Source organism: Silene latifolia, chromosome 8 (genome assembly GCF_048544455.1).
Source record: "Silene latifolia isolate original U9 population chromosome 8, ASM4854445v1, whole genome shotgun sequence".
Lineage (NCBI taxonomy): Eukaryota > Viridiplantae > Streptophyta > Magnoliopsida > Caryophyllales > Caryophyllaceae > Silene > Silene latifolia.
The window spans coordinates 32,224,715-32,239,181 of record NC_133533.1 but is presented as its reverse complement, the minus strand read 5'-3'; the positions used below and the strand labels follow the sequence as shown (position 1 = coordinate 32,239,181).

Sequence of the window (14,467 nt, the reverse complement as noted above, 5' to 3'; positions counted from 1 at the left end):
ATACCTCATCGATCAATGCATCTTGTATAGGTTTCTTAATCATGTGAAGAAAAAAGTTGGTAACAAAGCTAGGGTGGAAGGTTCTATATGCAATGCCTATTTAACGGAAGAGATTGCAAATTTTTGTTCTCTTTACTTTGAAAAACATATAGAAACCAAAGCAAGAAACTTGAATATTGATATAGCGGATGAAAATGACATAAGTTTACCTGATTTTTTTCAAACTCATGATCGTGAAAGTTGTTCATCAAATGGGGAATCACGATATTTGGATGACAAGGAGTATCATCGTTCCCACCTTTACGTTCTATCTAATTGTGAGATGTTGGAGTCATATGAAACGGAGTTTGTGAACGATTTCATCAAGGAACATCCTAATGTGAGCAAGGATGAAGTTTGGGATAAACATGAAGAGAAATTTCCAACATGGTTTCAGAACCATGTTATTGAGTTGAATATCCAAGATGATTTGATAAGAAGTTTGGCCTTTGATCTTTCGCGAATGGTTAGAACGTGGAACCAATATTCAATTAATGGATTTAATTTTCAAACATTCAACCACGGTAAAGGTAAGGCTAGATGCAATTATTGGGTTACTATTTCTTCTCTTGATGATAATGAGTATTATGGTACAATAGAGGATATCTTTGAGATATGTTATAATGGCCGTGACCGTGCTTATAAAACTGTCTTATTCAAGTGTGACTGGAAAGATAATTTTGTGGCTGGAATGAGAGTACATGTACGTTATAAACTTGTAGAAGTGAATTATACTCGAACATACTCGAAGTATGATCTATTTATATTAGCACATCAGGCTCACCAAGTGTATTTCGCATCTTATCCAAGCACGAGAAATGATAGAAATCAAAAGGCATGGTGTGCAATCTTTAGGACAAAGGCACGATCACAAATTGATACAACTTTTTTTCAAGAAGAAATAGTATCAAATGGAACAATTTTGTCTCCAACTGATGAAATCATTTACGAGAATGATAATGAAGAGGGTGAAGAGTTGGAGGAGGGGGAAGATTATAAGGTTAATATTGAGTTGGAAGAGGGATGGGAGGGGGAGGAGGAGGGGGGGCAGAATGCGGATGTAGAAGATGATGATGGTGATAGTGATGATGATGATGATGATGATGATGATGATGATGATGATGATGATGATGATGATAATAACGATGATAATGACGATGGGGATGGTGAAGAAGACTATGAGGATGATGATTAATTTGGTATAGGTCTATAATATGTTATAGTTTTGTACATGTTACTTTTATGTTATTAATATTTTTTATGTTTTTAATACTTTATAATAATTTTATTTGTGTGATTGTAGATGGCGGGAGGTCGAGGTAGGCTGTGAGGCGGTAATAGTAGACGCCTTAGTATGTCGACATCTGAGCGTGAGGAGGAGGAGACGACGGAGGTTGAGTAGACGACGGAGGCTGAGCCTGAGGATGAGGAGTCAGACCCGGGATACGAGATCCATTAAACCGACGACAGGAGGATGATACTTGATCCGGCGGGATTATGGTAAGTTTTATTCTTTGTTATTTTATAATTATTCATTTTTTAAATAATAAATGCATATTTCTACTTTCTAATAAATTGTATTTCAGGTTTAAGGATCAAACAGTTGTACGAGGAGTTACTGCTAGTACAAAGCAGAAGATGACGGATAAAGTTCCTACTTGTTGGACCGAGGCTACTGATGAACAAAAAGAGCAATGGTTCAATATCTTTCGGATATGTTTTCTTTTATTAATTTAATTGATTTAATTCTAATATTTACTACTTTTTTAACTAATACTTCATACTTTAATTTTGTAAGTCATGACGGTTTTTTTTTACTAATACTTGATACTTTATTTTTTTGTAGAAATATTTTGCTTGGCCGGATGGATTAGAGTATGTTGTCCGTCAAAGGTACAACGATATCGGTACCAAACGATATCGGGACAACATCTATAATGTTGCCAAGAGAAAGAAAGAGTTGGATCATATGAAAGGTATTTAATTTGTTTTGTTACTTGTATTTAATTTTTTATATAATTTAATACGACTTTATATTTTCTAATAACACGATTTTAAATTGTAGGTGGAGCATATGAGGATCTCATGAAGCAACGTGAATTACCCGGGTTCAAGGCTAAGTCAATCCAAAGCATCAATCAACAAAAGGGGAGGAAAGAAAGAAGGAGTGGTCGAGCCTACTCATTACGGGGGATCAAGATCGTTCTTGGATCGTGTTTTGGGTGTAAGTTTACATATTAATATTTATGCTTATATTTTTTAATTAAAACCTTCTTTTATGCTTACTAACTTAAGAATATTTATTCAAAGTTTCTTATATGCATGTTTTGATTTTTTAGAAGGAAAAGAAGAAGAAGGATAAGATGGTCACGGCACCGGAACTCTTTCGAGACACGCATTCCAAACTCACCGACCATGGTACAAGGGTTTGGGTTAAGCCGAAAGACAAGGAATTATATGTAAGTTTCAAACGTTTATTATTATTAACTTAGACAATATTTTTGTTTCATTTATTTTGTATAATAATTTTTTAGAATATTCTAATAATAGCTTTTGTATTGATAGGATGCATATTTGCGTGAGAAAGAGGCCAACTCCCAAAATCCGGATAATGAGATATGGTTTGACTTGGATAAAGGCTTCAAGAAAGGTATGGTGTACGGAACCGGAGCCGCCAAAGGGGTGTTCTACAAAGAAACAAGTAGAAGGACCCTTTCAATGCCGAAGAATACATATGAGCCGGGAATTATAAGTTAATTACAAGCTCAACTAGAAGAAGAAAGAAGAGCAAATACCACAAGAGATGAGAAAATGCGGTTAATGAAGGAAAAATTTGGTGCCATGAAAGCCTTTTTCTCCACTTGCAACCCCGGTCCTCATCCCCCTTTCGACCCTAATGATCCGTTTGGGAGAGGGGGCGGTAGTGGAGCCGGTATGGGCTTTCAATGTAGTTGATTTAGCTATCCCTTCCCCAAATGCTAAAAACTTGGTTTGATTAGGTTAATGAACCTCGGATTTTATATCGGTAGTTATGTAAACTTGAATACATTCTCATTTTCAATATATGAGATGTTCGTGTTGTTCATGTGGTGTATGTTGTCGAACTTGTTGGTTTAGCCTCTGTATGCAGGTTTGATGATGATTTGGTAGGGTACAAAATACGATTTCATTTACATATGCCCAACTGTTTTGGCGACTGAAATGTATTTATGGCGACGGATATCAGTCACCAAAACAGAGTCCAAAAACAGAGTGCTTCTGATCCACTCGGGTGTATTGGCGACAGATGGCGACTGAAAGCCGTCGCCAAATTGGCGACTGAGGAGGGAAGTAGTCGCCAAATTGGCGACTGACAAAAGTAATTAGAGACAGATGTCAGTCGCCAATTTGGCGACTACTTCCCTCCTCAGTCGCCAATTTGGCGACGGCCTTCAGTCGCCATATTGTGTTTTTGGCGACTACGTCTTCAGTCGCCAAATTTGGCGACTGACAACAGTCTCCCGAATTCTATTAGGCGACTAATGCTCGCGACTGGTTTTAAGCGACTAATATCAGTCGCCAACTTGTCTTTGGCGACCGTTTGCTGTCGCCATTTGTAGTCGCCCGAATAGTTTTTTATTGTAGTGATTACCATGGTAGGTAATTCTTGTAATACCTTTCATATTCTAAGGTTATAAGACTCTTTGTGTATGTCAAAGTACGGTAAAGACTATGAAAGAATAATAAGGAACTTGAACAAATGTGTCATAAGTTGGAAATGTGATCATTTGTTTTAGGGGTATTTTCAAACTGTCATATCTAGAGTTGTAGAGCTCCTATGAGGGTCATTCAAATTGGAGGTGAAAGTTCATTGTCTTAACCTTCCAACCCATGGTCACAAACTTAATTCTAATAAGTAACGAAGATATGACAACTGTTTGAAATTCAGTGCGCAAAGCTGAACTCGCTGAGTTGCCCACGCGCTAATATTATTTCCTAATTCCGAACTTTCCTAGAATATTCCTAATATTATAATAGTATATCCTATTCCTAGCAATTGTCTAGAAGCTTCATAATCCCTATATATACTCCCTTCACATATCACATTATATTCTATTGCTCACAATTACATAACACAAAATATTTAGAGAGATAAAGAGAGATTGTGAGACAACCTTGCGAGACAAGTTTAAGACGATTTTTGATACAATTATGGTTGGTAATAGCAAGAAGGAGAGTCGAAATCTGGTCTCCTCAATAGACAAGCAAATTACAGCATAGGAGTCCTAATCATACTAGATAAATGAGTCGAGTAGTCAGGTTCGACTAGGATGCAAGCTAGTTGGTAGTTAGTTAATTAAAATAAAGATGATTTCTATCATCCGTAGGTGTACTTGATTAAAATAATGACGATTTCTATCGTCAGTAGAATTGCCTTAAGCGTAGGACAGTAGGAGTATTATTTCCATTAGAATTATTCATTATTATTAGTATAAATAGCTTACGTTGTATTAGGAATTAATTCTTTGAAGTTTAGAATAAAATTTAGAAAATCGATCAAGATTGATCACCAATTTTCAGGTTTGAACGACTAATTTTCAAATCTCGTTTTGAATAAAGATCGGCGTCTTTATTCCAAACACCCATTAACTCGAATCTAGGTGGATTTTAGTTAAATATCCCCCGAGATACAACTTTGTCCCTTCGTGAATCAAGGTACGAGTTCGACTCTCACTCCCAACAACGTTTGTTGTTTACAATCTCTTCCATCCTCAGTTCATTAGTGGTATTAGAGCAAGGTTGTGAATCCTCTGTCGCTATGGACGGTTACGACGAGGATAATCTAGTCACTAGAATTCGAGAATGGTTGCGAACTTTGCCCGAGGGTGCTGGTCAAATGCAACCCCGCCGTGTGTTGCACCAAGATGAATTCAAGATCACCGAATTGCCCGAATTCAGAGGAAGCACAGATCTGGAGGACTATCATGACTGGGAAAGAAAAATCGAACAGATGTTCGAATTTAAAGAGATAGATGACAAAAAAAGGTGCAAATATGCAATTCTAAAACTCAGTAGAAATGCATCCTTATGGTATGAGAATATGAAGGTGGATCGTGCTCCGGGAGGCAAAGAAAAGATGAATTCTTGGGAGTCACTCAAGCGCAAACTACGCAAGAGGTATGTCCCAAGCAATTATAGGATTGATTTATTCCGCAAATCCGCAGAATTAATGCAAGGGAGTATAAATATTGCGGAGTATATTACAGAATTCGAAAAGCTTGCTATGTTGTGTGAAGTTGATGAAATAGAAGAATAGAAGATGGCGCGATTCTGTCGAGGTTTAAACCGTTCTATTGCTAATGTTGTCCATTTGCAGAATTACTCATCCTTTGATATGCTTTGTAATTTAAGTTTGAGAGTTGAAGCCCAATCAAAGACCAGCATATGCAGTAACCAGTCCAGCAACACTCCACAACTTCTTTCGTGGAACAGACTCGAAGCACACGAAATTGCAACTGGTTCCAGCAGTACGAAGTCGAAATCTTCAATTAATCCAAATCCTTCGCTGAAAGACAAACAGGCTGCCGTGTCCCAGGAGCAAAATTTATCCAAAGTGCGTTGCTTTAAGTGCCATGGATTCGGTCATTACAAGCCATCTTGTCTGAATAAGAGAATCGTCACGCTAAGGGAGGCTAATTCTGACAATTCGGCTCGTCATATTATCGCTATCTTCATGTAGCTTTTGAGGGGATCCTTCGCTTGATTTATGAGATAAAATTTACCTCCGACTGGTTCCAAAGATCGTTGATAAATCACTTTTACCCTTTAAAAGAACACACTGCAAACCACCAACGAACTACTCTTGACTATATTACTGATGAAACTAAACCCACGAATAAATGAAAAACTCCCGAAATAAGGGACGGAAAAACGATTCTTACCAAAAGGGAGAATTTTATTGAATAGAAGATAGATATGCATACTATTGATTAAAATTTGAAACAATTTTGGGGCTTACCATCGATCGATTGATAATCGGTGGAAGCCCCCTATCTAATTTGATGGAGGCTAGGGTTTTTTAGAGAGAGTTTTTTTAGAGAGAGAATTTTTCCTAGAGCTAGATATTGAGTATGACTTTTGATTTTGATGGAATAATGTAAAATGATTCGAAATATGCTATAGTTTTTATATTGTTGCTTGTCGTTTAGAGTTCTTATTTAGTTATCATGGTATTACATACTCTCCTCATTTCATTTTATAAATCATCATTTTAAAAGAAAAAAAATGTTTATTTTATTTGTCATTTTACATTTTTTTGTTTCTCTTTTAAACTAGACGTGGCAAAGTAAACCTGAACCCGAAAAACTGAGTGTTCCCTGTATTGATAATCGATCGAACACCTAATATGACTATAATGAATGGTACACGAAAACCGACTCAATCCGAATCGAACTGAAACTGAACCAAATTCAATAATAACCGAATGATACCCGAACCTGAATATATCTGAACCAATAATAACTGAACCGATTGACCCGAATTAAAAATATTTATTTTCTCATAAATGGACTCGTATTTAGTTGTTTTTTCATTCATTCTTTGTTTATTAATGATATTATCAGTATTACATCCAACTAAAAAAGTTATAAAATACATTTAAGCTAATTTTTCTACCGACAACTCAAGAAAATTATGACTCGAAACTCAATTGATCTAACATCTATCCGATCTAAACCGTACCCGACTCGAAATAACACAAATTGATTAAAGTGGCAAAATCGAACTTAAAATAAAACTAAGGTTAATCCGATCTAAACGAACCAATTTATTCTTAATTCTTTTGTATGTGTGTATAGATTTATTAGTCAATTTGGTCATCGTGAACTAATCTATGTCGTTACCTCGAAAATGCTAGCGACACTGCTTCGTGAATTAGTCGGGATATAGTGTCTTAACTAGACCTGTCAAACGGGTCGAACGGACGAGTTACGGATTTGGTTATTTCGAATTCAGGTAAAATACGAGTCGGGTAAGTTTAGGGTTTAAAAATACGACTTTCGAGTCCAGTTCGAGTCAGAAACGGGTCCAATTAACTCCTTTTGGCAAATGTATATTGTCTTTAATTTTATTATAAAACATATAATCATCTTGTTTAATACTGTGATATTAGTAAGAGTAAGCATTTTTTTTATTAATATATATAATATCACCACGTATACAAAATATTGGATCGATCAATTGTTACACGTACATGACAAGCGGTGACTATATTTATATGGTAATCATTTGAGTAATTAATCATGTAATAAAACTATGCTTTAAAATAAACTTAAACATATTTTACTCCACAATTTTAAAGTTTTAAATTATTTTCATCATTTTATATTAGTTTTATTTGCTTTAAATACATAATTTTAGTAAATTTAAATATTTCCTGGTCAGGTCACGGTTTAGCGGGTCTCGACCCTAAATACGCGTTATTATCGGGACGCATAATCTTCGGTTTCGGGTTGAAAAAATCGAGTTATTTTCGGCGGGTTTCAGTCGGTTTTTCGGGTCGGGTCATCTTTTGACAGTTCAAGTCTCCCATATTTAATATGGAATATCATGTTTCTCATGTTCTATCAATCCACTCATCGCATGTAACGCAAGATGTCAATTTTCAAAACATAGTCGCTTACGTGGAGTAACGCTCCGCTCCTATGATTTTCTACCTTATTTGCAAATTTCATGAGTTTTCTTACTTTTTTTAGTCCAGAGGAGTCATTGATATTATCTCTATTTCATTATGGAGGTTACCAAAACCAACAACGGTTGACCCAATGGTAAAGAGTCCAACTTCTGATTTTGCGTTCAGGGGTTTGATTCTCATTGTGTTAAAATATAGCCACTCTAACTGTTGGTAAACAATATGTAAATACCATTGTAAGCCCTTAAAGAGGTCGATGGTCTGCCTGACCTTGAACTAGGTCAGACCTACCCTTTGACCTAAACTTTTATGTACCAAAAAAAAAAATTATGGAGGTTACCGATACAAACTTTGTGACCTTATGTGACGATACACGTGCAATGTGAGCTTGTCACGTTTGATTTATCTAAATAATTATTTTCAAAACACCATATTTGAAAGGCTATGGCTATTGTTTTTTTTTTTTTTTTTTTTTTGATGACGAGGGGGTTGAGTCCCCCCCGGACCCATGCATTCCCGCACCACCACATGGACCATGTAAGCCACCCCCTTCGGGGGCTGCAGTGGCCAAGTGATCATCGCCCCAGCTGGTAGTCGAACCTGGGACCTCTCAACTCCTGCATTTCTGCAAGCTTCAAGGTTTAACCCAGCTACCACTGGACTAACACCACTTGGTTTATGGCTATTGTTGTATATCGGGAAAATTGACATTTTTTTTTACCAATAAACTCAAATGGCGACAATATAAATGGGATGAAGTTGGTATTAATTTGTTTTTAGGTCGATTTCCCTGGCAGATAATATTTTGGCGTATGCGGCAGATTTCGACAAATAATAATTACTTCTTTCTTGAGATGGCATTGAATTAATCAATAATAATCTCTTACCGAATCACTTCAGATTATCAAATAGAAACTCTTCCAATTTTGCTCAATTCATGGATTATACAACCAGTTGTACGGTGTAGAATCTGAGCTTTGTAATAAAGTATTCGAGTTGGTTAAATAATATGAGCTTTATTATAAAGTATTAAACTCATCCATTTACACATTAAAAACATGAACTTTAAATTAGTTCAGAAAAAATAAATATAAGTTCGAATTCTTATACCTTGGTCAATATAAAAGTCATTCATAAGTATTGTTTTTCCATATAAATATCCAAACCTTATGTTCTCCCTATTTACTTCATTTCTGCTTTTTTAGTTTCCCTCCCCCCTCCTTTATACAACTTTGCATCATGGATATGGTGTCTACACAAAATGTTTGCATCTTAGTAGTTGATTCTGACCTTGCAGGAAGGGTGGCAAATTTACTCAAGGCCAAATATGAAGGTTTGTACTTAATTAGTTATTTATGTATGTGTGAATATTTCCTTACACCTGTTGTGTCATTCCTTTTTTCATGGTACCTTTTAACTACCTAACTTATGTAGACTGCAACTCGCATTGGGATTTGGGATTGTGGTTCATAAAGAAAAATAAGGACAAATTATACCTTAACAATCATTGTCCAAATGTTGTTAATTTTCTTATAGGAAGTCTAGCTTTCACTTTATGTTAGTCACTACCCTTTTTCCATAAAAAAATTCATTTTATCCTCACAAGCGTCCAATTTCAGACACGACAACAACTCTTCGCTAATGTCACTTGAATTAGTTTCAATGGTGTCAAATAAGAGGAAGGTGTGAAATGGATAAAAGAAAATTGATATACTAACAATTACCCACAAGGCCTAGTAATATTTTCAAAAATTGGCATTTAATTAGTTTCAATGGTATCGTTTTTAAATCTAGGAATGATGTTTTCTATAATAACAAAGAAAATAGATTTACAATTGAAAAGGCAAAATAAAAAATTCTAATAAAAAATAGGCTGGGATAAATATTTTTTTATCTTCTGTTTAGAACTTATGAGATGTTTCGTATATGTGTCTACAAAATGGTCAGACACTCATTTGAACGCGTTTCTCTATCGCCAAGTTTTCAAAAGTTTGTGTCGGATACTCTAATATATGGTCATACATGAGACTTCACTGCCTAATCGGTGAAACATAACTTAAAGTGACCTGTTAATTTAGGATCGAAACCCGATTCGATCAATTAAGCCTGAAAATAAGTTTATTGTAAGTGAATTTTAAACAAATAACACGAAAAATAATGATTCAATGTGGAGTAAGTGTCTGAAATTTTAGAAGAAATAAAAATTATTAATATAAAAATATTTAATGTGAAATAGTTATTAGAAAATATGATCTCTGTATTTTATATATGTCTTCATTTTTTAAGACACTCGCTTCTCAGTACAATATCTCTCAAAAATTTTGTGTAAATATTATTTAACTGTACTCACCTCATATGAAATTTCATTTTGTGAATAATCTAGCTGTATAAGTTTTACAATTTTTCGGATTATATATTTTTGTAAAAATTAAAATCGAATGTTCACCTCGAAAAAACAAATTTGTTCATATAAAAAAAACGGAAGGGAATATACTTCTAGTATTTTAAATCATAAATATGATTAAAAAGTTTATTTTATTTAACATATAAATCATAATTTATTTAATAATAAAATAATCTGTAAAACGCCAAAGTGACAATTTACCTTCTTAACTTTGTTCAATGGTAAAATTATGCCCCTTAAGTTTCAACTTTAGCAATCAAGCCCTTAACTTTCACAAAAAGTGAAATCTAACCCCAATTTTTATTTTTAACTAATAACACATTAAAATTACTAATTTCAACTTTATTAATTTATATCACAAATAGGATCTTAGACCCTATTGTATAGTAGTAGCATTATACAACAGGTCCATATATTGTATATCAAACCATCTACATCTCAATAAAAAAAATCTACCCATCTCCTTTTCCCCTAATTCTTACTCTTCAGTCGACAAACCCTCCTCTTTCCCTTCTCTAAATTACTCTTAAACGACAGTTGACAAACCTCCCTTCTTCCTAATTTTGATTCTAAAATGGTAAACGGGAAGCAATTGACATCATCATCAAGGGGGCAAAACCGCAAAACGCATCTAACAATATTTCGGTGAACGAGAAGCAATTTACATCATTATCAAGAAGGAAAAATGCATCTAACAATACTTTGAGGTAAATTTCTACACCAATCAAACGAGCTATTATTAAAGAATACAAGCAAAAAAATACGAGCACATAAGAATATAGCTACTAAGATAAGAATACGAGTTATTGTAAAAAGCATACGAGTATCACGAACTTAAAAATACGAGCACATAAGAATACGAGCTATTAAGATAAGAATACGAGTTAATGTAAAAAGAATACGAGCTTAAAAGGATCTCGAACTTAAAAATACGAGCACATAAGAATACGAGCTAATAAGATAAAAATACGAACAAATGTAAAAAGAATACGAGCTTAAAAGGATTATGAGCTTTAAAATACGAGCACATAAGAATACGGGATAATGTAAAAAGAATACGAGTTTCAACTTTTTTTCATGCATTTGAAATTTTGGATAAAAAAATCCGTTCAAGATGATGCTCACGAGTTACGTCATATAATTTGCTCCGCATAGTCAATTAATTATAATAATTTAAGGGAGAAGATGATTTATTAACTGGATGATGAAGGGAGATGGAGAGGAGTGGAGAAATATGGAAGTAGTTAGAGAGAAGGGGAATTGGATTGAAAATTGGATTATCCATTTATCCCCTCCCATTTGTCTTGGCCTGTCACCTAACCTGTCGTGCCGGACCCTGGTCGGCCCGCATTGTTCCCCAGACTCGTGTCATCCATCGGGCCTTGGCCCGAAATGCCAACTCTAGTTCATTCCGGCCATCATCAAGTCAATCATCATTGGATGACAAGTCGTGTCGGGTTAGTATCGGGTCAAGTTTTGGGTTATTTCATATTAAAACAATGTATAAGTGTATCAATTTTAGTTTTATGGGAAAAGCATTAAGATAAATGTAAATTTGGTCCTATTTGCACCATTATCTAGTTAATTAGTTATCGGGATTATCCATTGTGTTGAGTCAATATTGAGTCACGGATCATTTAAAGTCGAATTCAGCTTTGAAAAAATAAGACCGCTATTGTTATCACTCAGTATAACCTCGGTTCATTTTCAATTCACCAAATTTTGGGATTCTTTTCGTGTTGGGTCAAATTTTAAGAGCTCTAAAAATAGGTTATCTAAGCAATGCCAATTAATATGGTTATCATCAAACACAAATATGATTTAAAAATGGTTGTGTAACTTAAAAACGAAATTGACCCGTACTCTGACTCGACTTCTGACCCGTATCACCCACACCTGAACCAAACCCGTCTCGTTTGCTAGGTCTACTTATTAGTAACTAAGCCATCTCAAACAAAAAAACACTGACATATCTGATGTGCCAGTTTGTTATCTTTTGTACTGCAGTATGGCTGCTAGTAGCTTGCTAGTCAGATAATCTTCCCATTATTTTTCACTAAAAGAAGAACACCATTGATTCATTGATGTGTCATTCCATTTGCTAAACCTTGGATTTCTGCAAACTAGAGTATAATTTCTTTCCTGTATTGCCTAAATATGATCGCGTCCTCCTAACTATTTTTCGCGTTGCATCCTTAGTTGTGACTGCTTCAACCGGAGAATTTGCACTGCAAATTCTACTGCAGAAACAGCATGGTATCTCCTTGGTGGTGGCAGACCTAAATTTGCCAGATATGTCCAGTCTCGAGTTTCTGATGAAAGTCGAAACAGAAACGAGGTTGCCAGTCGTAAGTAAGTACAATCTCTCTTTTGATTATGTTTCCCAAGTCCCATTCTCTCCTGTTGTCAATATATTTTGAACTGATACCTTTTTTTACTCTATGCAGTGATGTCAGATGCTTTTAACGAGCATCTCGTCATGCACGGTCTGTCAATTGGAGCATTGATGTTTCTACTGAAGCCATTGTGTGATAATGACATAGAGCAGATGTGGCAATTCCCTATTGTCAAACAAAGGGAGGTCCTGCTTGAATCTCGCCAGCCCCTAATAGGATCCCGTCAACTTCCTCCTGTAATTCCGAATAATAATCCAACAATTTTCGAGAGCAGTAATGGGTCCCAAAGGAATGGAAAAAGGAAGATCGACGATATGCAGAGAGGTCATTGCTGGTCTGTGGGACAGACCTCAGCATCCAATTGGACACAGGATCTACGTCGTGGATTTTTAAATATTGCTCAGCATTCGGGAGTTCCCAGTAAGCACAAAAACTTTGACGTGTTACATGCGAGACTAACCCATTAATCATATAACTAAACAAGGAAAACGCAAGTATTTGGGTTGGTCTCACATGTGAGCGCGTCTCATGCAACCCTCACTATCTATTAAACGCAAGTATTTGTTTTCACTTACATTGTTGTCTTACCATGCTCTCTTGATTTAGATGCCTCTCCTTCAGCGGTAGCTCAGTATATTAACGTCCCTGGTGTCGCTACAGCGAATAGTTTGCAGGTTTGTTACTTCTAAAATTCTGTGGAAAAAGCTGAACTTTTCTCAGATGGTACAGGAATACCATAAATTGACATTATTTTTTAAATATTGCAGCGAATTCAGATGTACTTCAGCACACAGCATCAACTGCAGACCCGAATGGTTCATCCTTTTGCAACATCTGCTATTCCTCCAAACCCGAATTTTATAATGGCCCATCATATGGGCCAGGCACCCAACGTCAATTATGTACAGCCACACAACGGCAATTATGGCTATTATGTACAGGCACCCAACGGCAATTATGGCCAGGCACCCAACGGCAACTATGTCCAGGCACCCAACAACAATCATGGCCAGGCACCCAATGGCAATTATGTACAGGCATCCAACGGCAATTATGGCAATTATGTACAGGCAGCCAACAACAATTATGGCCAGGCACCCAACGGCAATTATGTCCAGACACCTAACGGCAATTATGTCCAGGCACCCAATGGCAATTATCTACAGGCATCCAACGGCACTTATGGCAATTATGTACAAGCACCCAACGGCAATTATGGCCAGGCACCCAACAATAATTATGTCCAGGCACCCAACGGCAATAATGGCCAGGCACCCAACAACAATCATGAAACCATACATAGAGCAGAAAGAGAATCAGCTTTAACAACGTTTATGCAGAATCCCTACAGTAGGGAGCAACTGAAGAACATCGTCAGGGGATCCCTATCTAGATGGGCGGTTCAGTATGGAACTCGTTCGAGTGATTCACTACCACCACTGGCATCAACAACTGTTTTCCAAGGACCGACAGTTGTGCAAATGTCAGTGCCGATTGCCCTGGCAAATGAACTTGAGAGATTTATATATGCTCATCTGAATGCTACATATGCACAGCCAAGGGGGTTCATGGTACCATTACCACAGCGTATGGGAGGTAACGGGGAGCAGGGCCCCAGTTTCCTAGGTGTACTCGATCCTCAAACTGTGCTTAATGCTATCACCGAGCTTCTTAATCATTGACGACCTTGAGCTTTACTTTTGGCAAATTTTGTATTTCTGTTTAAGATTGTTGAACTAAGTTTAATTACTGCTATATGTTGTTTGTGTTAAGTTTATGTGGCTATGGCTTTTCTATGATGTGTTTTTACTTGAATGATTATTTAGATTTAAAAACGGCAGTAAAAACTGGAGTACCGGGTTTGCTTCTACCGGTATGCTTTCTAGGTATCGACTTCAAATTTGTGAGGTCGATCGACTTCTAAAGTGAGGAGGATCAGGCTTGTGGTCGGAGGCTTGG

General features: G+C 36.1%; 1 protein-coding gene across 1 annotated transcript; it reads left to right on the top strand.

Moving 5' to 3' along the window:
- The first annotated feature begins 12,078 nt into the window (after nucleotides 1-12,078).
- LOC141594276 (uncharacterized) lies at nucleotides 12,079-14,302 on the top strand. Its single transcript, XM_074414396.1, has 4 exons — nucleotides 12,079-12,464; nucleotides 12,560-12,928; nucleotides 13,115-13,182; nucleotides 13,276-14,302. Exons 1-4 carry the CDS (start codon nucleotides 12,407-12,409, stop codon nucleotides 14,188-14,190), a joined length of 1,410 nt encoding a protein of 469 aa, XP_074270497.1. The 5' UTR covers nucleotides 12,079-12,406; the 3' UTR covers nucleotides 14,191-14,302.
- The last annotated feature ends 165 nt before the right edge of the window (nucleotides 14,303-14,467 follow it).